This window comes from Telopea speciosissima, chromosome 5, assembly GCF_018873765.1.
Source record: "Telopea speciosissima isolate NSW1024214 ecotype Mountain lineage chromosome 5, Tspe_v1, whole genome shotgun sequence".
Taxonomy (NCBI): domain Eukaryota; kingdom Viridiplantae; phylum Streptophyta; class Magnoliopsida; order Proteales; family Proteaceae; genus Telopea; species Telopea speciosissima.
Genome location: NC_057920.1, coordinates 63,069,820 through 63,097,680, shown reverse-complemented (window position 1 = coordinate 63,097,680; position 27,861 = coordinate 63,069,820). Strand labels below are relative to the sequence as shown.

Below are 27,861 nucleotides of genomic sequence, written 5' to 3'. Positions count from 1 at the left end.
TAGTGCACCGGTTTCCGCCATTAGAGCATCACAGGATACCGGCGAGCAAAGGAGCAGAGAATGCAAGCTCTTCAGTCACCAGCTTTTCGTGTTTCCCCCTTAGAACCTTTTCGTAAGCAATCCAATTCGGGCAGTGCCAATGCCAGAACTTCCAAGAAGAAGCTTCCATGGATGATACCCATATCTGCTTCCGCTTCTTCAATTGCTCCCAAGAGAGAGAAAGACCCAAAGAAGCGAGTTGTAATTACTGGAATGGGTCTTGTTTCTGTTTTTGGCAATGATGTTGATGTATACTATGATCGGTTGCTCTCTGGTGAGAGTGGAATTGGATTAATTGATCGATTTGATGCATCCAAGTTCCCTACTCGGTTTGGTGGCCAGATTCGTGGGTTCAGCTCTGAAGGTTACATTGATGGCAAGAACGACCGTCGTCTTGATGATTGTCTCAGGTACTGTCTCGTTGCTGGCAAGAAGGCCCTTGTGGATGCTGCCCTCGGTGGTGATAACCTCTCCAAGGTATGAGCTTTCTAGGTTTGTTTTGTTTTTCTCCGATCCCAATATTGTACTGTATATGCAAATGGTTGATTTTGATTGTGGGTTCTCCTCATTTCGAAAATTTGCTTCACGGGGGTGAGGGAGAGGCAGATTGAAGTGTCACAAATCCAAGAATGTGTTTTTGTGATTCTGGATAATCATGGTTTTAATTGAAGAAGTGCTTCTTGCTTTCAATCTCTGTATAATTGATGATGGTAAATGCTTGATTCATTGAGGATTAACGAGTGATTTGGATCCGATTTGTTTTGGACAATTTATGAATATACACTCTGGTTCACCAATGCAGTTGTTTTGATTCGCGGACGATCCTTGTTTCATATAAGGACTAGAAAATCAACGACTGATGATGCCATTTATAGGCGGAAGAACTGAAATTGAAACCCCAATCAGTTCAGTTTGAACAATTGCCCCAATTCAATAAGATAGTCCCAGGGCACAATGATAACAGATCCCAGACTTCAGCTGGTATTACTACTGAAAATAAAACAAAATCCTGGGAAAATGATGTAAATCGAAGCATGAAGAACAAAGAAAAAGAAAAAAGTTACTGTTCACGTGGGCAGTAGCTCGCGACGCAGAGGAGTTGATTTAGGTGTTATCTTTATTATTAGACACTTATTTAGTTTCTTATTTGAGTTGTAATCCTAATTGAGAATCTTAGTTCTGTTAGGAATCCTAGTAGAGTCTAGTTTCTATAGGTTTTATTAATTACTTTCTTACTTAGATTAGGATTGGGTTGTTTTATTATAAATACATGTATGTGGCTGAGCACAAAAGAGACAGAGATTGAAGAAAAAAGCCTTATTGATGAAGCTGTGAGATCCGGCAACAGTGAGATACCGTGGATGAGAAGCCCTGGGTGAGAGGATGATGGGTTGAGATAGCTGATCCTATCCCCTCTTCTATATCCCTTTCTGATTTTTTCCTATACTCTGATGTTCTTCTTTCATATGTAAATAGAAAATAGCAATAAAAAAATTCAGTTTCAGTTATTGAGCTTTTTCTTTTATTTTATTGATCCTGCTGCAATCGATCTCCCACTGGTTTCCCTGGTTAGAGGTAGACTTTTGCATTAGAAAATCTACTTCTCAATATACTATTAAATTACCAAATTCAAAAAAATGTGTTTGGGCCACCATCCAGTCTGAGTGACTTGGCTGTTCTATGGTTTTTGAGTTGCAGTAGCAGTGATTTTCTTTCTTTGTTTGTAAACCTAATGGAACTGAACTAAGAATTGATGTTCCTGGTTCTCTCATTTATAACTGCATTGGAATTTGGAATCTATTTTCTTTCCAGTAATTGGTGTTGTCTTATCAATATCTGCAGATTTTTAGAAGTAGTGTGTAAGCTGAATTAGTTTCATCATCTAAAGCATTGCAGCATTATTATTTTCGGAATTTTCATCAATAAGAAGAAAAGTCGGAAATTATATATGTTACCTGCTGGTTTTAATTAGTGTCTTTCATGCTTTTCTAACCCTCCCCTGGACTATGTATTTTTTGTTTTCTAACTGTTGCAAATTTTATTCTGTTGCAGATTGACAAGGAACGAGCTGGTGTGCTTGTAGGAACAGGCATGGGTGGTCTATCAATGTTTTCTGATAATGTGCAAAGTTTCATTGAGAAAGGTCACAGGAAAATTACTCCATTTTTTGTTCCTTACACCATAACAAACATGGGGTCTGCCTTGCTTGCAATAGACCTTGGTTTTATGGGTCCAAATTATTCAATTTCAACTGCTTGTGCTACATCCAATTACTGCTTCTATGCTGCTGCCAACCATATCCGACAAGGTGAGGCTGATTTAATGATTGTCGGTGGAACTGAAGCTGCAATTGTTCCTATTGGCTTGGGAGGCTTCGTAGCATGTAGAGCTTTGTCACAGAGAAATGATGATCCAAAAACTGCTTCAAGGCCATGGGACAAAGATCGAGATGGCTTCGTGATGGGTGAAGGTTCTGGTATATTGGTATACTCCAGTCTTTTGCATATTAACCCTTATTACACCTTTGTTTCAACAGTGACCAGTTGTAGCCTAGATGCATCTGCATATTGAATTGGTTGATGGTCACATGGTTTTAGCATTAATGCATGGCATAAGGCTGAGTGCATTGACTACTGTGTCCTGAAGAGCAAAAACTTTCTTTTTAAAGTTCTTAGGATACGCCATGATCACCATTCATGTGTATCTTTATCGTTTGAAAGCTCTATCTTGCAAGGAAGATAATGTTAGTTTTCATCTTTTAGTTCTGATTTCGTTCACCCAATAATAGGCGAAAGCAAATCCGGATTAGATCTAATTCAGGGGAAAAGAAGGTAGATAAGATCTGTCTTCCTTTTTATCTTTTTCTGTAACAATCTTTAATGCAATGCCTCACTTCAATTCCTTTTAAATTTGAAGTTACCTTATGCTACATGGTATCTCGTCTTGTTTATTATTGTTATTGCTTTTGAATGTTTGGAAATTGTATTGATAGATAATGGAGAGCTTGGAACACGCAATGAAACGTGATGTGCCTATTATTGCTGAATACTTGGGTGGTGCAGTAAATTGTGATGCTTATCATATGACTGATCCCAGAGCTGATGGACTTGGTGTTTCTTCATGTATTGAAAGAAGCCTTGAGGACGCTGGTGTGTCACCAGAGGAGGTATACTCTTTGTTGGGTTGGTTACTATTGATTCTCATATTGTATCATATTTTTTTATCCTTCTTTCATTAATTCTAGTTTGACTTATTCTTGTTGTCCTTTAAAATGAAACTCTACTTGCAATTGTAAATATTTTTTGCAAATTCCTATGTCCTTTTTAGTATTTTTATCCCCAATATACAATTAGAGCTGCAATGGTGTAGATTCAGTCTTAATAAGTAAATAAATGCCCAGACTTTTCTCCCAGATTATTAGATTACATTAACGAGTGGAGGCAAGTGATGCCTTTGAGTATGTGAGAGGACTCTTCAGAACACAGGGTCCAAACAGGGGGATAAGTGTTCTCAGAAAATATTTTTAAAATCATCAAATTAGTCTCAGCAATTAAACTCCTTGGAGAATGGAATCTTCCAAGGAGAAAGAATCACATCAAGTATAAATTGGATATTTTCTTCTCGATATCATATTTATCCCCTCTACTTTGAAAATTATACTAGTGCCATTAAATGGTGCTACTAAGAACTTTCCTTACCATCTGTTTCACAGTTTTTAAACCTAGCCAACTACTTAGTTCGACATACTGCTGAATTATTTCATTCTTTGGGGATTATTAGTTTCATGGAACCCTGGTCCTGCATCAGTTTGGGGTATCAATGGTTGTCCTACATCACTTCACTGCAATATCTTCTTATTTAACCAATTGATTGTGAATGCCTAAATTCCCCTCCTCCCCCCCCCCCCCCCCAAACAAAAAAAAAAAAAAAAAAACTCAATCCTGTTGCTTTAGGGGTCTGCACAACGGATACCTTGCCACAGCTTATCAATTTGATCAACAACTACATCATTGAAGGCGAATCATGCTCAGGTTCCTTATGTCCTTGCACCAGTATGATTTGTCAGCTGTGAGATGAACAGTGGTCATACCCAGTACATTTGAACTGCAGAAGTATGATTTCATGTTGGAAATCAATCCAGTGCTTCATCATACACTTGAAGGAACACACACCGTGCTTGGAAAAACTAGCTTGTCTCTCGGAAGAATCTTCACTGAGCAGCTTATCTTGCAAAGGGGAATTAATTATAAATGGAAGACGTACCTGCTTATGTCTTCCCATCCTCTTCAATTTACATAGGAATGTGGATAGCATGATCAAAGGAATAGATCAGAGAATAGGAAAGACCATTGCTTATGCAAAGCAATGAAACCTTTTTCCTCTTCCTCAAAATTCAGCTCATATAGATAATTCATTAACTCTGATGTAGAACTATGGTTCTACGATGAGTAATGTCTCGAAGGCGTCGCTTAAAGTCCAGCTAACCCTTGATTTTGATTGAAGTAAGAGAAGGAAGGATTGTTGTTTTTGGACAAGTGTAAAAAGAAAGGGAAAATTAGGAATTAGGGTAAGTTAGGGCCACAGTTGTCAAGGCGTCGCCTAGGCACCTTGTTGTTGTTGCCTTGGTTTTTTCGCCCTCGACCGCCTTGGGTCACCTAGCCACCTTGGCAACTATGGTTAGGGCTAGGTTTTAATGGCTGATGAAAGGATGAAGATGCGAGCTCATAGCAGATAGCTAGGAGAGTGTTTCCATAAGAGTTTAACGTAAAGCAATGGTGAAAAAGGGCTTTTATTGAGATAAAGAAACTGCTGTAACAAAAAGATAGCAAGTTGAGAAGAAAAGAAGAGAAGAAGAGATATGATGCAGATCAGCCTCAAGAGCATTAAGATAGGTACTCTAAAAAGTACCAAATAAGCTGACTCAATAACAACTCAGCTCAACTCAGCCTTGCGGATCTGAGTTGACTCTGTTTGAACCAGTTTTGGTTCAGTCAAGCATAAAAGCTTGGATGTTTTCTGGTTCACCCAAAACCAGAATCATGGGATACTTTTTAAGTGTTTTATTTATCCTGTTTATCTTTAGTTAGTTACTTGCGATAGTTGCATTAAAGATCCACTTTAATAGAACTTTATCTTATCACCTTTAAGTGTTTTATGTAATTAAAACTCCTCAATACCTCTCCCACAGTTTGGAGAGGTTTTTTTTTTCTTTTTTTGTTTTTTTTTTCCTGTTTAAGACAAATGATGCAAGCAAGGAGTATATTACATACTCCCGCAGGAACAAGAAGAAGAACCAGGCCCAGCTCGATGGGGACCAGCTGTGGGCGTAGTTAGTTAGTTAGTTAGTTATTTTAATTGTAAGTTGTTTAATAGGCTTTGAACTCCCTCATCTTGCGTGAGAAGTTTTCCTTTTATTGTTATGTTTCTAGTGCTAGAAATAAGATTTTACTTTCCTATTCAGATTAGGATTATGCTTTATTTTTCATAAATAACTTGTAATGAACCAAGGCTCCACACAATTTGATGAATAAGAGTTTGAAGTTTCTTCATGTTTGCTGTGCGATTCAGTAAGGGTGAGAGACCTTGGACAGTGAGATTCTGATCTTGTGCTGGACAGCCATAGTTATCCTTCCTTTTCTCCTCACACTCTGTTTTTATTCTGTCTTTGATTTATGTTAACTTATCCTTCATCATTTTGTTCTTGTTGATTCATCTCTGAGAGGGCCTAATACTACCTTGTGTGTGCTCTGTTTTAGAGCTTATTTTTCTCTGATTTGATATCCCAACTAAATCAGATCTGACCATCAGATCTAGTTCATATTTTGAGGTCTTCAAAGCCTTAACTAAATAGGCCTTCTACCAGGTTATTTGTCGGATCTGATCCTATAAGAAATCTCCTGATTCTGCCTATTTTCTGAACCAGACTTGATTATTGTTTAATTACTTTAAATCTAACCCTTGGATCTGATTTATATTTTTGGAATTGATAGAGGCCTCCACGAGTGATACTTGACTTGAATTCCATATTGAGCTAATCCTTTGATTACTATATATATAGGGCAAGGGTTCTCTGAACTAACAACGTACTCTACGCCCTGACATATTGATTATTTTATTTATTTTTTCTCTCTCCAAAATAAATTCAATGGCTCTGAGTGTAGGAGACACTGTAGGCTCAGAGACACTTATATATATATATATATATATAAGTAAACCGCTCATCTACCACCCAAAAAAAAACTGCTAACCACATATTTGTTCCTGGTCTGGAGTCTGACAATCAGTAATATTCTGTTTGATAGAGGGATTGAATGCACTCTTTATTGTTGGGAGCACCAGATTGAAATACTATGCTCGGAACCCAATCTGTTCACTGGGTGTAAAACCACAAGTTTTTGAGTGAGCTGGCACTGTGACTAAATACGCAGTCATTGTAATGGCCCACCGACTGTTAATTCTAATGAGCTGTTAACAACATGTGTATATATTTATTTATTTACTGTTTAGCTGATTGATTTTATAGCCATTGGGAATTGATTTCATTCCAAAATTATCAGTTCATGAGTAATTAAATCACATGCTTGTATCTTATCCAGGTTAATTACATAAATGCACATGCAACTTCCACAATTGCTGGTGACCTGGCTGAGGTGAATGCTATTAAAAAAGTATTCAAAAACACTTCAGAGATCACAATAAATGCAACCAAGGTAATCTCTCTCTCTCTCTCTCTCTCTCTCTCTCTCTCTCTCTCTCTTGCATTCGAACTAATCTCTCTCCTTTCATGATTTATTATTTTTGTATCTTTTACTCTTCTTCAACTTATGATTTCTTACTTTTTGCTGTCAACAGTCTATGATAGGGCATTGCCTAGGTGCAGCTGGGGGCCTGGAAGCCATTGCTACAGTGAAAGCCATAACTACAGGCTGGCTGCATCCTACAATAAACCAGTTTGTATGTATTATCTATTGATTTTGAGAGCAAAGGACAAGTCCATTGTAGTTTTTAAAAAAAAAAAAGCATTATTTTCTCCACTCCATTCCTTCTTATCAGCTGAATTCTATATTCAAAAGCTTTCTTGCGTAATTGCAGAATCCAGAACCTTCTGTTGAGTTCGATACAGTTGCAAATGTAAAGAAGCAGCATGAAGTGAATGTTGGTGAGTTACTGAACTTGCCTTTTGATATTTAGTTTGAAGTGGAATTCACAGAGTTACTTTTTCTTTTGATCATGATTGTAAACCTTTAATTTTTCTCTACTAATTGCAGCCATTTCAAATTCTTTTGGCTTTGGAGGACACAACTCTGTTGTGGTTTTTTCAGCATTCAAGCCGTGATCAACCCATGTTTTGCAATTTTGCAAGGATAGCCTTGCTCATTTCTTGTTCCTTAATATATTTCTTAGATGATGTTTTTTAATTTTTTCAGTAGGTTTTTTTTTTTCATTATGATGCAGTTCTGTAAGTTGTGATGTAACTCAAACTTGGCTACGCCATATTTATGTCAGTCAGTACTCCCCGGAAATTTTGAGAGATTATCCAACAAACTATCGTGAGAAAGGTTTTCCTTCGATTGATCCATGAAAATGATCGGGGAAGACCTAAACATTCCTTGTAGTTCGTCCAGTGTTAACACTTAACAGTCATACAGGAACAATTCATCTTAGAACTTGTCGATTGGGGATAAGAATGGATTGTGGATCTGAAGATTGGGATACATCATCAAGTTCTTTATTACAAGGGTTCATATTTTTCTCTATGTCTAACCACAGCAACTAATTTTATGAAGGGATCTCTAGGTTTGATACTTTTGTTATTGCTGCTGCTTCTGTCACTGATGATGATATTTATCTGTAACTGGGTTGATATATATAATCTGTAACTGTGCTTGGCCTAGTATCCTGATTTTTTTTAACTTGTTGGGTTCAACCATCAACCATAAAGATTAAAGTTTGCAAGTGGACATCCTTTTGTCTAGCAGGTCAGTTGAGGTCATGTACCATGTTTGAGTCCAATTTCACTATTCCAAAGGTCAAAATAATGCATTGCGAGGATTCTGACTTCTTTGGGAGACTAATGCCTTTTTGCATGTATTTGCTTGTCTTGCCATGATGTAGAGAGAGTACCGAAGATGTAGGAAACGTAGTAATGTGAAAGTAAAGTAGGTTGGGAATGTAAATAGGTTTTTCTGTTTATTGGCCTAAGATTTTCTATTGTTTTATGTAAAAATGCTTTTGAAAAATCCGTCATTTATCATCAAGGGCCGCAAAGCCAAAGCCAGAAGTGGTTTATCCGGGCTGATTGAAGCAAATGGAGGGTGGTCTACAATCAGGGAAACACCTTACCTTTATATGTGAAGCGTGTGTTAGCCCAGCAAGAAAAGCAAAGCCTTAGACCTACTAAAAAAAGGCACTAGCGCCCAGTAAGTGTGTCAATTGGGACGGTTCTCGGTAATTGGGACAGGATGGTATCGGTATCGGTACCAAAAGTGCCAATCCCAGTACCTTCCCATTTAGTTAATGGGACCAAACCTAGATCCCAGTCCCGATTACTATCGGGATGGGACGGTACCGATTCTTAAACGGTTCTAAGCACTGTAGAAAAAGGGAGAAGAAGTTTAATTTTTTCTAACAAAGCAGGTTTATTAGTGTTGTGGAATTTTTTCACTATCATGAAATCTAGGTTGTCTACTACTTTTTGTAAAACAACTTAAATTATGAAATCCTAGTTTTACTTCTTCAAACTTTCTAAGATCACATGTAATAAGCTTCTCATTTTTTTAAATCTAGAGAAGTCCTACAAAATGGAAGAATCCCGTTGTGTTTTCTCTTTGATTTTTTCAAACAAAACTCTATTTATCACACATGTCACATGGTAGTATGGTACGAAGTGCAAAAAGGAAGAACCTGGTAGATGTAGTTGGTCGAGGGAGGAGGGAAGAGGGAGGAGGGAGGAGGGAGGAGCATTATAGCAGATTCTTTGAGGAAAGACTTCAAGGTACGGCTATTGACCTATTGTTCCTCTTCGTATTCAAAAGGCAATTAGTGAAACCTCAATGAGTCGTAATTCTTATACCTTTTTTTTTATAAAAAAAAAAAAGATCTTATATACTCTTTCTTTTTAAATGGTACTAGTAGTTTTGGTACCATCCGGTACCTAATTGGTATTTTGGTACTGGTATCGTTGGGAATCCCGTCCCATTTATCATTCGATACCAAAATCAGATACCAGTACCGTCAGTAAATGGGACGGTCCGATACCGGATTTTAGCGGGACGATATTGGGACGGTTCCTGGTTCCGGTCCCAAATTGACACCCTTAGCACCCAGCAAGAAAACGTTGCGCGTTAGCGCTTTAGTTATTGAAAACTCAAGGAAAACTCGTTTTGAGTATGTTTAGTAAACCTATGAGACCCTAGAGAGCCCGTAAACTCCCGATTTAGACATTAAAATAGGTCGGTGAAAGCTTCCATAACGCGATCATGGATGTGGCATGTGGACAAGAAAATGCTAATTGCCGAAGAACGCACATCTCACCTGTCGCTTACTTAATCAGTTTAACCACCATTTTCCTAACCCTAGTAACAGAGGTAGAAAAATGGAGAAGAAGCAGAAGACAATTGGACCATTGATATGATTTAAAAAAACCAAATGATGGGATATTATTGTCACCTTGAACCTGTGACTAAGCGTTCAGCTAGTGACCACTGTCATATTAATATTCCTTAATCCTTCCTATAAAACCCTGGAGATCTAAATCCATTAAGCCCTCTAATTGGAACAGCCTGGTTTAACTAGTTATCCCGGCCACTACGATAAATAAGTACCGATGACATGAGATCTTTCACTGGTGTTCTGGGGAACCCTCTCGCCTTAATAATTAATTAACATATACTAGTTCCCTCTAAGTTATGCATTCAGCTTCAGAATTCTGTATGATTTGTGCAGTAATTCATACTAATAATTTGCTTTCCATTTGGTAAACTTCATCTATACATCAAGGTTTCTTGCAATGCAAAGAAAATATACAACTCTTATCAGGCAAAATAAATCAAAGGAATCTAATCCATTGAATGAATATCTTGAGCTTAAGGAAAAAAACAGAAAAGAAGACACTGAATCTAAAGAGGTTAAACCCAGAAAGAAATTCATTATTCAAAATAAAAGAAAACACTAAAGAGAGCTTTCCCCTGCATCAAACAGGAATGTACATACCTCTAGGAGTCTAATAAAACAAGGGAGTACTAATTTTAATTTTTAACTCCTCTAGAATTCTAAGTAGATCATCTAATAAAACTAATGAGAATTGCCTGATTCTCAAGGGAGTACTAAATCAAACTCCTCTTCATTGCCTGATTCCAAGTTAGGTATTCTCAGGATATGTAGCCCTCCAAGCATGGCAATCCCAGGTGACAAAAGTATATGATGTTTCAAGGTCAACTTGGTGAGGTTTGGTGGGAATTCAGGAGGATCATGGGTACTTAGCTCAACTAGGCCTCCACAACAAAAGAGTCTTGCTTTCAAGAAAAAGGTGTCTAAGTCCTTATAAGCCTTCACATCGGGTTACTTACATCCAATGTGGGATCGGTGCTTTCGCGTGGAACCCCAACAAATTGACCCTTCACAATTGAATACAAGTGACCACAGAAATGGGGTGGGTTGTTGTGCTAGTGAGGTTACATACTTGTTCAGATCGCGATACTGTATGGCAAAGCTAAGTGACTTAATAGGAGGTAAAACTTTCATATGATTTTAGTGTAATACCTCAAGAAAATTTTCTTCTCCTTGCCTTGACAGTACAGATTCTCTCTAAAGATCATGGATGCTGCATGTTTTAACCCTTTCACTTGAGGCCATTGTTGCTACTTGAACAATAGACCTATATTAATTAGCTAGCTCATGTAAACAATCTCTACTACATCCTCCATACTTTCTTTGGCTTCTGGGGTATTAACCCCTCTGCCATCCACAGCAAGATCAATTTCTTTGCAGGTATGTTGCAATCCTCCAAATAATTCATTGTACCTTAAACCTAGAATTACTGACAACAATACCGACTCATCTTGAGAGTTTTCTTTTTCCTGTTTTTGCGATGAATTAATATTATATTCAGTGAAGCACAAAGAATCTTTCACCCCCAAAAAATAAAAGGTAAAAGAACATAAAAAAGAAAAAAAAAAAATACAAGGAGAAAGTTTTGCAATAAAAAATGGATTAACCTACAGCCAAATCAAACTGAAGGGAGACCACCCATAGAGGAATCAGCCCCAAACAATCAATCACCTGATTATAAAAATTGACCTTCTTCCTTTTAGGGAGGAATGGGAGGATCCACCCCGCTTTGATATTTTGAAGCAAAGGAAGTACTCTCCCGATCCAAATTGACTCCATTAGACCCAAATCACAGCCCTAAAAACCACCCTCATCTTGGTAGTTAGCAAGTGCCAATTAATTTTGCCATGCACTTTCTTCCAATCCTCAAAGGACTCCCTTTTCTTGGACAAAGTACTCCCTAAGACAACAATAGCTAAAGGCAGACCACCACATCTTTTAAAAATTTGTCTTCCAAGCATCTCCAGAGCTGGACTGTAACTTCTTGTTTCAAGCTAAGCTTTCCTCTTCTTCAGATAGGCACTTTATCTATATGTACAGCAACATCTCTAGATTGGGTGGTAACTGGTAACCACCAGGTAATGCTTTCCTTGCAAGACTTGATTAAAATTTCACCAACAATTCGACTTCTTGCATCCCATAACAGTTATGAAACCTATGCATAGCATAGCAATCAAAAGGAAACACAACATCATTGTGATTGTTCATAGCCAGTGTGGTCTTATCCAACACTCCCATACAACTTGATCAATTTAGTGACCAAAATCTGTCTTCTGCAAAACCAACTATATCTTCTTGCTTTGAAGTATTTGGAGAACTAATCCATACTCCCATTCTCCAATGGCTTTGAAGCCATACATTTTCCTCCTCTGAGAGTGAGAATTCTAGACTGGATGGCCTCAATTTTCTTTCCGACCTTTTGGAGATCAATCAAAATTGTTTTGCTTATGAAACTCAGTTTACCATGGGAAACCACCTTGAGGATGAACATCTCAATGACATCCTCAGCATCATAAGAAAAAACTCATACATCTGACAACCATTTGTACACACTCTTCTCAAGTTATTGAGCTTTTCCACAAGAGAAAACAGCTTGAAAACTGCCATTTTTAGGTTCTTCTTCCTCCAAGGAGAGTGGAAGCAGATAAAATGATTTCTTTCTTACAATATTGAGGTGTAAGAGAATTTTTATATATAATTATCATTTGAATGAAATTCTATTCTACCTAAATATGATACTGTTGACTTTATAAGTATATGCCTCTTTTTGTACTATTCAACTGAAGAAAAAAATATATGTTCAAGTTAAAGGTCAGAAGACAACTTGGAGAAGAACGGAAGTTCTAATGCTCTTATGAGTTCTACAGAGACTTGCAGTCAACCCATTTCCTCATTTTTAAGTTCCTACTTCCTTAGAACCAATCAGATATTAAGGTACGCAAGAAATTACCTTTGCTGTATAGCCTTCTCTGTGCCCCCCCCCCCCCACCCACCACCAAACAAAACAAAAAGGGGGGGGCACAAACTGAAAACATCTCATATCATGATACAAGATCTTATAGCTACAAAATTTTAGGGCATCTACAAATGGGAAGAAAAGTGCTGTGGGACGAGGGTCTGCACAAGAGTATCCAACAGGAGGGGCGGGACATATAACCCCCTTGTGTGCGGGCACAGGAGAACACAACCAGGCAGCATTCTTTTTTCTCTATTCTTAATTTAGTCCCAAATCATACCAAGAAAGATAAACTGGTTTTGTTATTATAAATCCATTGAACTATGTAGGTTGAATGTGCTTTAAAACTATTAGTACCCAGAAGACATGATCCCAACCTCCCAAACGGTTTTTAGGGACTACAGAAAGGTAAAAAATGCTAAACAAGCTTAGGCAATTGAAAAAGAATCTACATTCCAATATAACTTGTATCTAAAAGAACACAACTTAAATATAATATGAATAGCACGAAAAAAAAAAAGATGGCAGCCATATAACAAAATTATTGAGCTTGTGGATGGGCTTTAAAATTAAGCATCCTCGAAGTTGCAGAGCACAAGAAATTTTTGATTGTCAAGTAATATCTTCAGTTCTCTCCTGAAATAGCATGTTCAAATATTTCGGCTTGCTTCTTCAACTATCTCCAGCTCTTGCATCAACTTGTTTAGCTTGGCCATGTTCTCGTCACGTATGCGCGCTGGGACCTTCTCATAACCAGAAGCATTCATTTGCTGCGTCAAATTTTCCTTTTGCCTGTATGTACAAATTTGACAAATTAGTGGTCTCAAAAGATGAAATTTGGCAAGAAATAAATATGAGAGGACATACAAATCCACTTCATCTTTTTTTTAAATCTTATTTACATCATTGTCGAAGGAGTGATATATATAATATATTAATTATGTGTTTGTTATGTACTTGACCGATACACCAAAAGCTCCAGAGCTGATGAAACACGTTAAATCAAGCCCAATAACCTATCTCATACTATGCTAGCCTAATCTAGCACCCATACACTAGAGTGAGCCCCATTAGGCACATAACAGACCACCACGCTTCCGCAGAAGTCGTCTTTGGTGGCTCTCTCTCTAGGCAGCTTTTATTATGACAGTAGGTAGTCCTTTCCAAACGGCTCCACTCTGATCCAGGGTTTTTGTTTGGCAGCAGGTAACCCTTTCTTGACGGCTTTCACTCTACTCTAGGTAGCCCTCTCCTAGGTAGCCCCTTTCCATGACTCAAACCTCTAATGTAGTGTCTGGCTTTGATACCAAATGTTAGGTATTTGACCGATACGCCAAAATCTCCAAAACTAATGGAACGCGTTAAATCAAGCCCTTTAACCTATCCCATTCTAGGATGGCCCAATAGCACCCATACACCAGAGTGACCCTCATTAGGCACATAACAGTGTTGCTTTTTCCTTGGGACAACAATGAATTGTTGTGGACTATGTCATTGTGTCAGTATAAAAGAGGGATAACATGAAATTTCGAGGGCAGTTCCTAAGGGAGAAAAAACAAAAAATTATGGCCAAGGAAAATTTTTAAGATGAGTTCAACAAATAGAAAAATATATGTTGGGATCAGCGAATTCACTTTTCAAACATACAGATGGCAAAGTTCTGCAATAGATATCTCTACATGCCATTTTATAAATTGGTTCATTCATACATGCATCAATTCCTTAAGCAGCTTCAGATGCAGTTCTTATAACCCAGGACCAGAACTCACCATGTACGTTGCACGATACTTGCATTCCAAAATCCAAACCAATACAACATAACTAGGGATTGACACTATGATGCACAGGAAGGGATTCCCATCCACCTTGGGCTGAAAGCCAGGGTGGATTGTGAAATTGTCAAACGAACTCAGACCCTTCCCAGTTTCCTCCTTCACACAAAACCTGACTGAGTGGTGATCATATGAAAAAGTTTATCGCTCAAGGAAAAATAATTCAAAAAAAAAAAAAAAAAAAACTCACTGAATAAAATATTTATCAAAATGATACACCTTGTGGAGGGCCAAAAATGTCATTAGGTTGCTGCATTGCGACCACTCCGGTTCGAGTCGCAAAACAGCCTCTCCACAAAGCAGGGGTAAGAGTGCGTACATTATCACCCTCCCCAGACCCCACAGTGGCGGGAACCTCATGCACTGGGTACACCCTTTTTTTAGCTTTTAAAATAGAAATGTTGATTTTAAGTTAGAGATGAAAATACAAATAGTACAGGAGAACAAATGGTTGCAACTATATTTGTTTCTTGAGACCTCCTAAAGAGTGAAATTTTACAAAAAAACAAAAAATAAATAAATAGGTCTAACACAGGAACTTAAATCATGTAATATAATCTTTTTATCTACTGGGAATTCTCAAAAGATTTTAAACATGGATTTCTTATTGGTACTTCATTTTCTAGAGTTTTTTCTTTACAATAAATTAGCATTGCACGATTTAGGATCTCACCCACATGTCTCCTCTTTCTAGCTACCTTGACTAAGAAACTTTTATTATCAAGAAACTGTTCATTAGGGAATTTGTTTTCATTAGCATCCTATTATTCAGGAATCCCATTTACGTGTTCTTTCTTTTTCTCTACCACATTGATAAAGAAAATGTTTTATTCTCTCTCTGTCTCTCTGATCACTTAAAGACATTTTATCCCATATGGAGGCATTTCCGCAAGCTTAGGAGGCCCACAAGGTACTGGCGGCAATCCAATGGGTTAAAATTAACTTGTGGGCAGTTATATTATGGGTTGGGCCTTTTACTTTTTAATCTTTCTGTTGAATAATGTAACCAGAATATCGTGGGGGTATTCTGGACTTTTTGGGCATTTTATTTTGTGTTTTTATTTCTGTTTTTTCCCCCCTTATACGATTCCTATTTGGGATTCCTAGTTCTAGTGGGAATTCCTAGTAGGAATAGGATTGGGGGGATTTGTGTCTCTTATGTAACTAGATTTTATCATAAATAAAGGGCTGGGGTGATCGATCAGATCATTCAAGCTATTCTCAATTCTGAAATTCTAGTTTTGAACATGGTATCAGAGCTAGGGTTTTGAGCCTTCCATCGATTCCCTCTTCTTCTCCCTTCTTCGATCTTTTCTCTCTCTCTTCTTTCTCTTTCTTTGGTCCCCTAAACCCTTCTAGGGCAGCACCCATGAGGTGATCCAAGAATGGTTCGAGTGCTGCCCTCTATCCCACCTCAATTTTAAAACCCTAAATCAGATTGATAGTTGCTGCCATTGTTCATCTCTGCGATTTGGGACTGCTTCAACTCTTGTGGAAATTGATCTCATAACAGTGGGAGATCGATTGTTTTCTGTTGGAGCATCATTGCAGGCCTATCGACAGCAACCATCATATCTGCATTCAACTTGGTTGAAGACCTCAAAGCTGCAGCCTATTACCTCCTCTCTTATCGGCCTCAACTGTCAGGGTTTTTCAAAACCCTGACACCTTATCGATTTGGCTATTATAGGCTGCTGTTTGGGAAGTTTTTTTGAGGGATTATTCCCTGATTCAATTACTGCAATCGACACTGTTTCAACACCAAAGTACTGCTGTCTTTTGGAGATCAGAATTCTGCCCAATTCCAGATCGATTTCTGCGGTTTTTTTTTAGTAAATCAGTTTTTTTTTTAAATCTGCATTGCTGACTTATGAGTGACTCAGAGATTACCTCGGCTGCTTCTGGAGGAGATCCGACCAGGAATGATTTCCTGCCCTATGCTGCTGCCATCAAACTTGATGGTACCAATTACCTGATTTGGGCCAGATCATTATCCCTGACTGTTGCTGGCAGGGGACTCACTGGCCACCTTACTGGTACCACCAAGCAACCCACTGAAGAAGGGGCTGCCCGTACTAAATGGGCTGCCAATGATGCAATGGTGATGTCTTTTGTTTTGAATTCCATGACCACTGACCTCTCTAGTCAGTACCTTCTCCTTGACACTGCCACTCAGATATGGACTACTGTCAAGGGTACTTATGGTCGTTCAGGGAGTGGTGCTCAGGTTTATGAGATCAGGAAGACTCTTCAAAACACTACTTAGAAGGAGATGACAGTCACTAAGTACTATGCTGCCCTCAAGTGCCTATGGCAGCAACTGGATCACTATACTCGATTCCAGCCTACCACTGCTGCAGATATTACTGCCTACCATACCTTTGTGGATCAGTTTCGGGTATATGATTTTCTGGCTGGACTTAATGATGATTATGACCCTATTCGGGTACAGGTTCTTGGCCGAGTTCCTTTCCCCACTTTGGAGGAAACTTTTTCATATGTACACAGTGAAGAGACAAGGAGGGCTGCTATGATGATTACTCCTAAGGTCGACAGATCAGCTTAGGGCTGCTATGATGATTACTCTTAAGGTCGACAGATCAGCTTTACAGACTACTACTGACACTTCTGCTGATAATGTTGTTGCTACTGCTACTACTAAAGAGCCTGTGAAGTGTGATAATTGCCACAAACCATATCACACTAAGGCTCAGTGTTGGAAACTTCATGGGAAGCCTGCTGATTTTGAGAGCAAACGTGGTCGTGCTAAATCTAAAAACAAGGCCAATCACACTGAAAGTGTAACTTCAGCTCCCACTACTGACATCGGTTTCTCCCAGGACGAACTTCAAGCTCTTCGCCATCTGTTGAACACATCTGCTGCCCCCACTACATCTGCTGCCAATTCAGGTTCTTGCTTTGCACGTACAGGTATTTCCTTTGCTGGTCATTGTGCATCAGTAGTTTCCACTCCTTGGATTATAGATTCTGGAGCTACTGATCACATGACAGGTTCCTCCAGCCTTTTTAACACATATTTTCCTGCTTCTGGTAAGGACAAAGTGAAAATTACTGATGGGTCCCTCTCCTCCATATCTGGGAAAGGATCCATTGGTTGTTCCCCTTCTCTGACTTTATCTTCAGTGTTACATATACCCAAGTTCACCACTAATCTTCTCTCCATTAGCAGTATCACCAAATCCTTAAACTGTAAAGTGACTTTCTTTCCTACTCATTGTGTTTTTCAGGAACTAGACTCGGGGAAGACGATTGGATCGGGTAGAGTGCATGGTAGATTGTACCTGCTTGATGGAGATCCTGCATCAACACAGGCTTTACCTTCTCGGCTTTGTTCCCCAGCATCTTTCTCTTCTGAATTACACATATGGCACTCTAGACTAGGGCATCCACCTTTAGGTACTTTATCTACTTTATTTCTAGCATTAGATAATTCCTGTAATAAAGAAGACCTCTTTTGTGAGCCCTGTGTCTTGGCCAAACAGACATGTTCAACTTATCCCATTTCCAATAACAGATCATCTTCTTTATTTCATATTGTTCATTCTGATGTGTGGGGACCTAGTAGAAAATTCACTTTCGGGGCATCGGTGGTATGTTAGTTTTGTTGACTGCTATTCTAGGTTTACTTGGGTCTATCTTATGCACAATAAGAGTGAGGTTTTCGCATGTTTTCAACACTTTCACCAACTGGTTAAAACTCAATTTCAGACCACTATTCAAATTTTACAGAGTGATAATGGGCGCGAGTATATGGAAGGTCAGTTCCAAAAATACCTGCCTGTCCATGGGATCCTCCATCAAACCAGCTGTGTTGATACTCCAGCCCAAAATGGTGTGGCTGAGAGGAAGAACCGCCACCTCTTGGAGGTTGCTCGTGCCCTCTTGTTTGCCCGGAACGTCCCTTCCGTTTACTATGGGGATGCTGTCCTCACTGCAGCCTATTTGATTAATAGGCTGCCCAGTAGGGTCCTTAACTCTAGACCCCTGTTGAGCTATTACTTGGCTCTTCCTCATTTGTTGTTCCACCCAAAGTGTTTGGCTGCGTCTGCTATGCCAAGGATACCAGGTCCCCGGGCAAACTTGATCCACATAGTCTTAGGTGCATTTTCTTGGGATACTCAGCTACACAGAAGGGGTGTAAGTGCTATCACCCCCCATCTCGCCGGACTTTTGTCAGCATGGATGTGTCGTGTTTCATGAGAGTGTCTCCTACTATGTGTCCCCACATCTTCAAGGGGAGAGTGTAAGTAAAGATGTGTTGACTGTTGACTCTCCACCTCCACTCCAGCCTGTTTATCTTGAGTCTGTTCAACCCACTTCTAGTCCTTCTCTTGAGTCAGGGGGAGAGATTGTTCAGCCTACTTCTAGTCCTCCCTCCGAGTCAGGGGGAGAGGTTCCTGTACAGGGGGAGCAGCCCACTCTAGCCCAAACTCCTATCCAGAGGACTATTAGTGAATTTCAGAAGAGAAATGCTAGCAATATGAAGACCTATGGAAGGAAACATAAGCAAGTTCAATCAACCGTTGCTACAGTACCCATCCAATTGCCAAACCTGGATCCAGGACCTGCCTCTCCACCCGGTAATATTTCTTCTCTTGAGTTACCTATTGCCCTTCGCAAAGGTGTCAGGACTTGCACTCAGCATCCTATATCTCATGTTGTTTCTTATGACTCCCTTTCCCCATCATTTCGTGCTTTTATTTCTTCCCTTTCTTCTGCTCGTGTTCCTAATACTTGGCAGGAAGCCCTATCAGATGGAAAGTGAAAGGCAGCCATGATGGAAGAAATGGAGGCTTTGAAGAAAAATAACACATGGGAGCTTGTGGTTCTTCCACCTGGGAAGAAAACCATTGGATGTAAATGGGTGTTTGTGGTGAAACAGAAGGTAGATGGCACCGTGGATAGATATAAGGCACGACTCATGGCCAAGGGTTTTACTCAAACATACGGCATTGACTATCAGGAGATCTTTGCACCTGTTGCAAAGCTGAATACAGTTCGGGTATTATTGTCATGTGCAGTCAACCTTGGTTGGGATTTGCAACAGCTAGATGTTAAAAATGCCTTCCTAAATGGGGCACTGGAAGAGGAGGTATACATGGACATTCCACCAGGGTTTTCTTGTGACAGAAATAAAGGAAAAGTGTGTACGCTGAAGCGTGCATTGTATGGGCTGAAACAGTCACCCCGGGCTTGGTTTGGTCGATTCCACAAGACCATGATTTCTGTGGGCTATAAGCAGAGTAATGCTGATCACACACTCTTTATCAAGAGGGTTGGTGAAAAACTCACTGTTCTTATAGTCTATGTTGATGATATAGTGGTTACTGGCAATGATAGTGATGAGATCAAACAGTTGAAGACCTTCCTTGGCCAGGAATTTGAGATTAAAGATCTCGGTAAATTACGATACTTTCTTGGGATTGAAGTGGCCAGATCTTCAAAAGGCATATTTCTCTCCCAAAGAAAGTATGTCCTAGACTTGTTGGCCGAAACAGGTTTGCTTGGTTGCCACCCTACGGATACTCCTATGGATCCTACTGTTCGGCTCAAGCAAAATGATGGTGCGCCTGTTGATAAAGGCCGGTACCTAAGACTTGTAGGGAAGTTGATTTACCTTTCACACACTCGTACAGACATTGCTATTGCTGTTGCTGTGAGTGTTGTGAGTCAATTTATGCATGATCCATACACTTCTCATATGAAGGTTATTCTTCGTATTCTACACTATTTGAAGTCGGCTCCTAGAAAAGGCATTCTTTTGTCTTCACATGGTCACCTACGGATAGAAGGATACACCGATGCTGATTGGGCTGGTTCAACTGATCGGAAGTCTATTTCTGGATATTGTTCCTTTGTAGGTGGAAATCTTGTCACCTGGCGTAGCAAGAAACAAAATGTAGTTGCTCGTTCTAGTGCCGAAGCTGAATTTCGAGCTATGGGACAGGGAATTTGTGAGTTACTTTGGCTTAAAGGACTGCTACAAGATCTGGGTATTCCTATTCGCCTTCCTATGATGTTGTACTGTGATAACAAGGTTGCAATCAGTATAGCGCACAACCCGGTACAGTATGACCGTACCAAGCATGTTGAGGTGGATAGGCATTTTATCAAGGAGAAATTAGAAGGAGGGCAGATTTGTATTCCCTTTGTGGCTTCTTCGGATTAACTTGCTGATGTCTTCACCAAGGGACTGCCTGGAAAGTTGTTTCATCCTAATCTAGTCAAGTTGGGCATGATCGACATCTTTGCTCCAACTTGAGGGGGAGTGTTGAATAATGTAACCAGAATACCCCCACGGTATTCTGGACTTTTTGGGCATTTTATTTTGTGTTTTTATTTCTGTTTTTTCCCCCTTATACAATTCCTATTTGGGATTCCTAGTTCTAGTGGGAATTTCTAGTAGGAATAGGATTGGGGGGATTTGTGTCTCTTATGTAACTAGATTTTATTATAAATAAAGGGTTGGGGTGATCGATCAGATCATTCAAGCTATTCTCAATTCTGGAATTCTAGTTTTGAACACTTTCATTGTAACGGACCTAATTTATAAGCTCATAAAGTGGCGGTGAAGTTAGTATACGGGATTAGTAGTTAAGTGTCTATGTTAGATTACGATACTTAGTAGCTTTTAAGAGTTCTGTTTTGAGTTTATTTCCTTTATTGAATGTATGAAAAATGAATAGGAGTCCTTTTGTGAGTCAATTAGGAATTTCAGAAAGAATTTATGCACCCCCTTTCAATTAAGGATGTTTTGAGTAAAGAAATTTGAGCTTTTTCAAGAGTTTTGGAGTTGTTGAGTAGTACATACGGGATAGGCATCCCAAACCTGATTTCCTTCCTTATTTTGATACGCTTTTATCAAGTGTGATCTTACTCTCTTCTCTTCTATGATTCTTTTTATCTTACTACTTATTTCTCTTGATGCCACAACAGATGGAATCCCTGTTTCTGGTTCAATATTCAAATTTCTAGATTTAGTCATCTTCCTCATTCTACTTTTGTTTCATCTAAAATTTGTCCTGCTCTGTCCTATTGATTCTACAAAGATTCTGATATAATTGTAGTTCTTGTTTCTAGAATCTTTTCTAGTACCCTGAACTGCATTAATAGCTACCATAGCCTAACATGAACATGGAACCTACATTTTTCAATACCAGAGTACGCTCGCCCAATGGAAGAACTATTGTTTTATTCATAGATGAAGGACGAAGTGAGAATTTCGTTTCATAGTCCATGGTGGAGTTGTTGTCTAAGACTAATGTAGTCCTAGATTGGTAAAGGACCAACTAGGAGCCAATCAACAAGGATCTGTTATGAATAGGTGAATCGGCTAGGTCAAAATAGGGTTTTTTTGGGTGAAATTAGGGTTAGGGTTTGATGTATGGGTTATGACAAGTCAAGGTAGGGGAGTCTATCAGTGAAGCTCCTGAGATGTTTTGATGGATGGAAGTGTGTAAACTTGAAAGGGCAGCAACTTAGGTTTTGGGTTTTTGAAAAAATAATATTGGTGGATTTTAGGGTTTAGGATGGGAGTTCAGGGTTGGGACTTGGATCAAGTTTCCCTAGTGGGGAATGAGACAGTCGACCAAGTTATGGAAGGATTTTGATGGTGGGAATAAGCTGGGAAGGAATTAGGGTTTATGGGGTTTTAATAGAAGTGGGGTTTTCTAGGGTTGGAGTGGGAGGATGGGGCCAAAAAGTGGATCGAGTTCCTCTATAGGGCAGGGGAGTACTCGATGGGAATATGGGCAGATTGTGACGGTGGGTTTGGTCTGTGCAGGTGTTAGGTTATGGGAAAATTAAAAAACAAAAGGGGGAATGTTAGGGTTAGGTCTGCAGAGAATTAGGAGAAGAAGGATGGGGATGGGGAATGATTTGAACTCACAATAGTGGCAGAATTCTCTTGGCAGCAGCTTGAATGTTGTAGAACTTACATGTAAATCAGATCTGGAACTTGAACTCGAAAGAAAGAACTTCAAAAACTTGAAGGAGAGCTTCAAAAGAACCACCCGGGCTTCGCACCATAAGGTGTCAATTGGATCAAACACCAATCCCACCAGTCTTGTTCGCACACAAGACAATCTTCAGCAATGAAGAACAAGTTGCATAGCAGCAGCTCAAAAGAGAGATTTTTTAAAATTCAGAGGTGAGTATAACCCCCCCCCCCCCCACACACACACACACACACATCAAATCCGTTATTTATAGGGGCCATATGCCCAATTCCTAATCAGCCTAGGAGTGTAAATACTCCTAGCTGACTCTAATTATACATCACTACCTCTCTCAAATTCATAGAGAGGTGGGGACCTAACTTATAATGAAAACAAATAAAAGAAAGGTGACCCAAGTCACTTAAATTGAACCATTGGTTCAAACTAGTTTTGGACCGGTTCAATTTAAAACATTAAAACATGAAACTAAACTAAGTATAGAAGCTAATCCCGTATGCAACCTATTTACCCCTACTTTAGGTCCATAAAAAGTGACCTATTTCATTGAACACCCATGGGACCAAAGGTCCAACATGTACATAACTTAACCCTAGACTTATTCCCATCAAAATAAGCCTCTTTTGGTGAAGCATCTGCATCAAAGACACAGGAGATCATCATTGAATCTGAAGGTGACGTCTTCATCGAATTATCAATTTCTCAATACTTTGATGGTTCTTGTGGTGAGATGCTTGATTCTTCCAAATGCATCATTAGAGTTAATCGACAACAGTTGGAAGTGCAAAAAAGTGTAGGTCGAGATAGAAATTTGTGCATTCTAAAGCCTTCTCACATATGACAAGCTGTTAGTCTTCAAGGACTGGTTGATGAAGAATTCTCAAAAAGCTAAAAGAAACTCCTACAGAAGAGCTTGCTGTCCATAATGAAATTCCGAAGCCAATTGAGGAAAAACAGCTAGTTATGGCAAAAGAAGAAAAGTTGTTCATTACAAGGATACAGCCCCAATTGTTCAGTTGCAACAAGCATAGTTCAAGATTTGGTGAAATTTCACCAAAATTTCGCGAAATATTTCGGTTTCAACATTTTTCGAAACAAAATATAGTGCGATATTGAAGGAATACAAGATTTTGATTCAGTGAAATTTCAACAGAAACAATACTTTAACTTTGTAATAAATACCACATTTCAACCCATTTCGCTGGTTTCGCTATTTTGGCCACGAAACCTTGGGAAAACTGTGATACATGTGATTTTTGGCCAAATCACTCTTGTACAAGTGTGGAACAAATTGTTTGTACTAGGATTCTAGGATGGGCATAAGGGTGACTTGCTTGTATTCTTGACTCCCATGTCGTTGACTATTTGTAATGAACCATATATGATGTATAACTTTTGATAATTATGAAATGGTTTATAATTTTATATCTATTAATTCCTAATGCATATTTAAGTTGTTTTAATAGAATTAAATGTGTTTTTTACCAAAACAAAATTGAGTTAAATGTGTTTCAACTTTCAACACTAAATTTTGTATGGAATGGGCCATATTAGAGAATGAATACAACAGCATACAGTGTATACTACAAACTAGGGTCCAAAGTCAAACTACCATTTTGGGTGTGTGTGTTTTTTTTTTTAATCTAAGGGTCCCACCATGTTTAGAGGGCATAAAATAGGGTTTTCTACAAGTTTCGGGGCCTGATTTTGCCATTTGGGCCTCGAAACCCTCCACAGAAATTTGTACCCAAAACCTTCCAGATTTCAACCGAAATTTAGGTGTTTCATGAAATATTTCAGTTTCGAGCCTCTTGAAGTACGGCAGCAAGTTATCATGGATGACAAGGAGGCAATCCCTCCTGCTATGCTTGTTATTCTTCACAAGTTTCAAGACACAAGTGTAACATCAAAGCTTTATATTCTCAATTTTGTTAGAGTTGAAGTGATGCACTTTAGATTGTTCAATTGGGCCTCAGAAGACTTAATTTTGGCCCATGGATGAGTTTTATGGGCCTTGGGTTTTTATTTTTTAGTTTATTGATGTAATGGGCCTCTTTTATAAGCCTATAAAATGGGGGTAAAATCAGTACACGGGATTAATAGCTTTTAAGAGTTCTGTTTTGAGTTAATTTACTTTAAGTCAGTATAAGTGGGTGATTAGGAGTCCTTTTTAGTCAATTTAGGAATTTTAGGCCTTTATATATGTAATAAACCCCCAATCAATTGGAGATGATTTGAGTACAGTATATGAGTTTTTTTTTTAAGAGTTTTAGAGTTGTTGAGCTTGGCATGTGGGATTGGTTCTCCAAACATGACTCTTCTCTTCTCCACTCTGCTGTTCTCTTCTTCTTCAACATCGAGTACAAATGTACAAGGTCAGTTTATACAATTCTCTTCTCTTTTTTTTTTTTTTGGTAAACAATTCTCTTCTCTCTTTAGTCTTTATATCAATTTCTATTTCTGATTCTGTTCATTTTTTCTGGTTTCTTGAATTCCTAGTCCGACTAGGAATTTGCTGAAACTTCAAATCCAACCATTGGATTTCAATTTTGCTTCCATACTTGCCAATTGATTTATTCTACAAAGACTACCTTAGCAGATCCACTTTTCAAGCATACACATCGCAAAGTTCTGTAATAGATATCTCTAATGCCATTTAATAAATTGGTTCATCCATAAATGCATTAATTCCTTAAGCAGCTTCAGAGTTCAGATAATGTTCTTCTGTCCCAGAACCAGAACTCACCACGTACGTTGCACAACACTAGCATTCTAAGGCAACACAATATAACTAGTGATGGACAGTATGATGAAGGATGAGATTCTCATCCACCTAGGGCTAAAAGCCAGGCTGGGTTGTAAAAATTGTTAAACGAACTCATAACCAGTTACCTATTTCACAAAAACCAGGGTTTTCGGATACAGCCAACACCAATACCGATACCAGATCAGTGGTACGGTACTGACAGCGGGTAAAACGGTAAAAATAATGTTGGTATCGTTATCTTTGAAGGAAAAATGTCCGATACGGACTGGTACATATCGGTATCAGTTTTGGAACTGATCGATACCCGATCTGAAACAGTGAACTAAACCCCCTGCAAAAAACCTACCTAAGTGGATCATATAAAAAAAGTTTATGGCTCCTTAAAGAAAAAAAAAAATCAAAAACAAAATCTCTTTATATAAAATATTTATTTAAAATGATACACCTTGTGGAGGGTCAAAAATGTCATTATATTTTCTAAAAGGAGCTCTTAAAACAAAATGTTGGTTTTCAGGTACAGATGAAAATACACATATTAATGCAACCCATTTGGGATCTCGCTATGGGCCCACCCCAGTGTCTAAATAGATGAATATGTAATGGGAGTGGCAATCTGGTAATTAACCAGAACTTTCAAGGGGTTCTTGGGTAGAATAAAGGAAAGGGATAAGGCAGAAATTATAAAATAAAGAGGAGGGACAAGCTTGGAATGAAAGTAAGTGAAGGATATGGTAGGAATAAAGACTAAAAGGGGAAGGGCATTATAGGGAATAAGGGGGGTTAGTTATGAAATAAACAAAAACAACCTAAAGGTTATCTTCAACCTTCCATCCACGATAATGTACAGGACCAGCGATAAGCAAGGTTTTAAAACCAGGAATCGGTGACGGAACCGATCCCTGCCGATTCCGGTCCAGATCAGATTGGAATCAACCGGAATCGGTCCCAATAACACTAGAATTGGTGATAAGTCACAGATTCAGGGGGAATCTTCGCATGAATATTCCGATCTGGAATGGCAGAAATCAGGATCGGTCCCAGCTGATTCCCGATCCGATTCAACCATTCTTTGAACCCTGGTGATCAGGGAAACACTTGCGGGCGATGGATCTCTCTCGAAAGGACTCCGATTGGCTTGAAATAGAGAAGGATGATATTGAGGAGGCCTACTGATTGCACATCATCAACAACCCAGACTGAAGGGGAGGAGATCCAAACGAGATCTGAAACTACTACCAGGCGACGGAGGCAGGGCAGGCTCGATTTCAGAGAAGTTATGTCACCGCTAGGAGTTCATTTAGGAAAGGGAACTCTAGGGTTTGGGGTTGCCAATGAGTAGACAACTTACACCCAAAATCCAAAGTTGAAAGAAATTGTGTTGTTGGAGATTAGTCCAACCAAAATGGGCTGCAGGTATCGCCCAGGACAGAACTGAGAAACAAGAACAATATCTAATAGCAAAGAAGGAAGAAGAAAGAGGAAGGGAAACAGAAAAAGGAAAGGGAATAAGAGATGAGCGAGCACCAGAAATGGAAGGAAGATGGGATAAAGAACATTCCTGCGATAGGAGGTTAAGAAATGCAGGGAAGGAAGGGTTGAAAAGAGGGTGCACAAACACAGCCAAGCAGGCACAATCAACAAACTAAATTTTTCATATTCAATGATAGTTCGAGATCTCGCCGAGTTTCTCGGTTTTTCGAAATCCCGAGACAAGACTGCCTACAAGTCTCAAAATGTCAATATCTCGCCAAGATCTCACCGTGATCTTGGAGAGATCTCAGATCTCGATCGAGATCTCGGTTTCACATAGGAAAATGCCCATCTAAGTCCTTTATATGGGTGCCAGATCTCGAGATCTTGCAGGAAATTCTTGGTATACAGACACCTATCTATGCTAGGAACCAAGACAGACAAGACAAACACTTATTTATTCCTAATATCATTGAAGTAAATGAATTTCATTTACTTAAGATATTATTCATAAATAAGCAAATACCCCCTATTTGAATCCAATAAAAATAGTTAAAAAATAAAATTCCAAAAGTAAAAAAAGTCAACCCCCGAGTGCAAGAACAAAAACTGGATTTTTTACGGTAGGTGCAATTTTCAACTTTCTAATGCTGGGGTTTTTCTCAAATCTAAAAATTCCATAAATCTTATTATGGTAAAACATTGCTAAAAACCAAAAGTGTGGTAAAATATTCATTTATTTTGATGTCCAAAAAACTATTTTCATTCAGAGCGATTTTGACAGCATTCGCGTACACCGAATTAAGTTTGACCGGTACATAACTCTTTTAATATAAATCAGATTTTAGCAATCTTGGACTTGTTGGAAAGCTTTGTTTTGAAACCTTTCCAACAAATCCAAGATTGCTTAAATATGATTATATTGAAGGAGTTATGTACCGTCAAACTTAATTCGTGTGCGGAATGTCAAAAATCGCTCCAATGAAAATATATTTTTAGACATCAAAACAAATGAATATTTTACAGCACTTTTGGTTTTTAGCAATGTTTTACCATATTAAGATTTATGGAATTTTTAGATTTGAGAAAAACCCCAGCATTAGAAAGTTGAAAATTGCACCTACCACCGAAAATCCAGTTTTTGTTCTTGAACTGGGGGTTGACTTTTTTTCCTTTTGGAGTTTTATTTTTTAACTATTTTTATTGGATTCA

General features: G+C 38.8%; 2 protein-coding genes and 1 long non-coding RNA gene across 3 annotated transcripts in view; 2 read left to right on the top strand and 1 right to left on the bottom strand.

Annotated features, from left to right (window-relative positions):
- The first annotated feature begins 23 nt into the window (after positions 1–23).
- Positions 24–7,580, top strand: LOC122661245 (3-oxoacyl-[acyl-carrier-protein] synthase I, chloroplastic-like). Its single transcript, XM_043856589.1, has 7 exons — positions 24–516; positions 2,092–2,523; positions 3,032–3,205; positions 6,636–6,749; positions 6,892–6,993; positions 7,132–7,198; positions 7,308–7,580. The coding sequence occupies exons 1-7, from the start codon at positions 61–63 to the stop codon at positions 7,373–7,375; spliced, it is 1,413 nt and encodes a 470-aa protein (XP_043712524.1). The 5' UTR covers positions 24–60; the 3' UTR covers positions 7,376–7,580.
- Positions 7,581–7,642: 62 nt separating this feature from the next.
- LOC122661246 lies at positions 7,643–7,966 on the top strand. The gene is made up of 2 exons (XR_006332851.1): positions 7,643–7,779; positions 7,810–7,966. It is a non-coding gene; the product is annotated as an uncharacterized LOC122661246 (long non-coding RNA).
- A 5,054-nt stretch (positions 7,967–13,020) lies between these two features.
- The window catches only part of LOC122661425 (valine--tRNA ligase, mitochondrial 1), a 39,567-nt gene continuing 24,726 nt past the window's right edge, over positions 13,021–27,861 (bottom strand). The window contains exon 21 of the mRNA XM_043856809.1: positions 13,021–13,396. Coding sequence (XP_043712744.1) covers positions 13,255–13,396 — 142 coding nt within the window. The 3' untranslated portion in view covers positions 13,021–13,254. The remainder of the gene's footprint in view (positions 13,397–27,861) is intronic.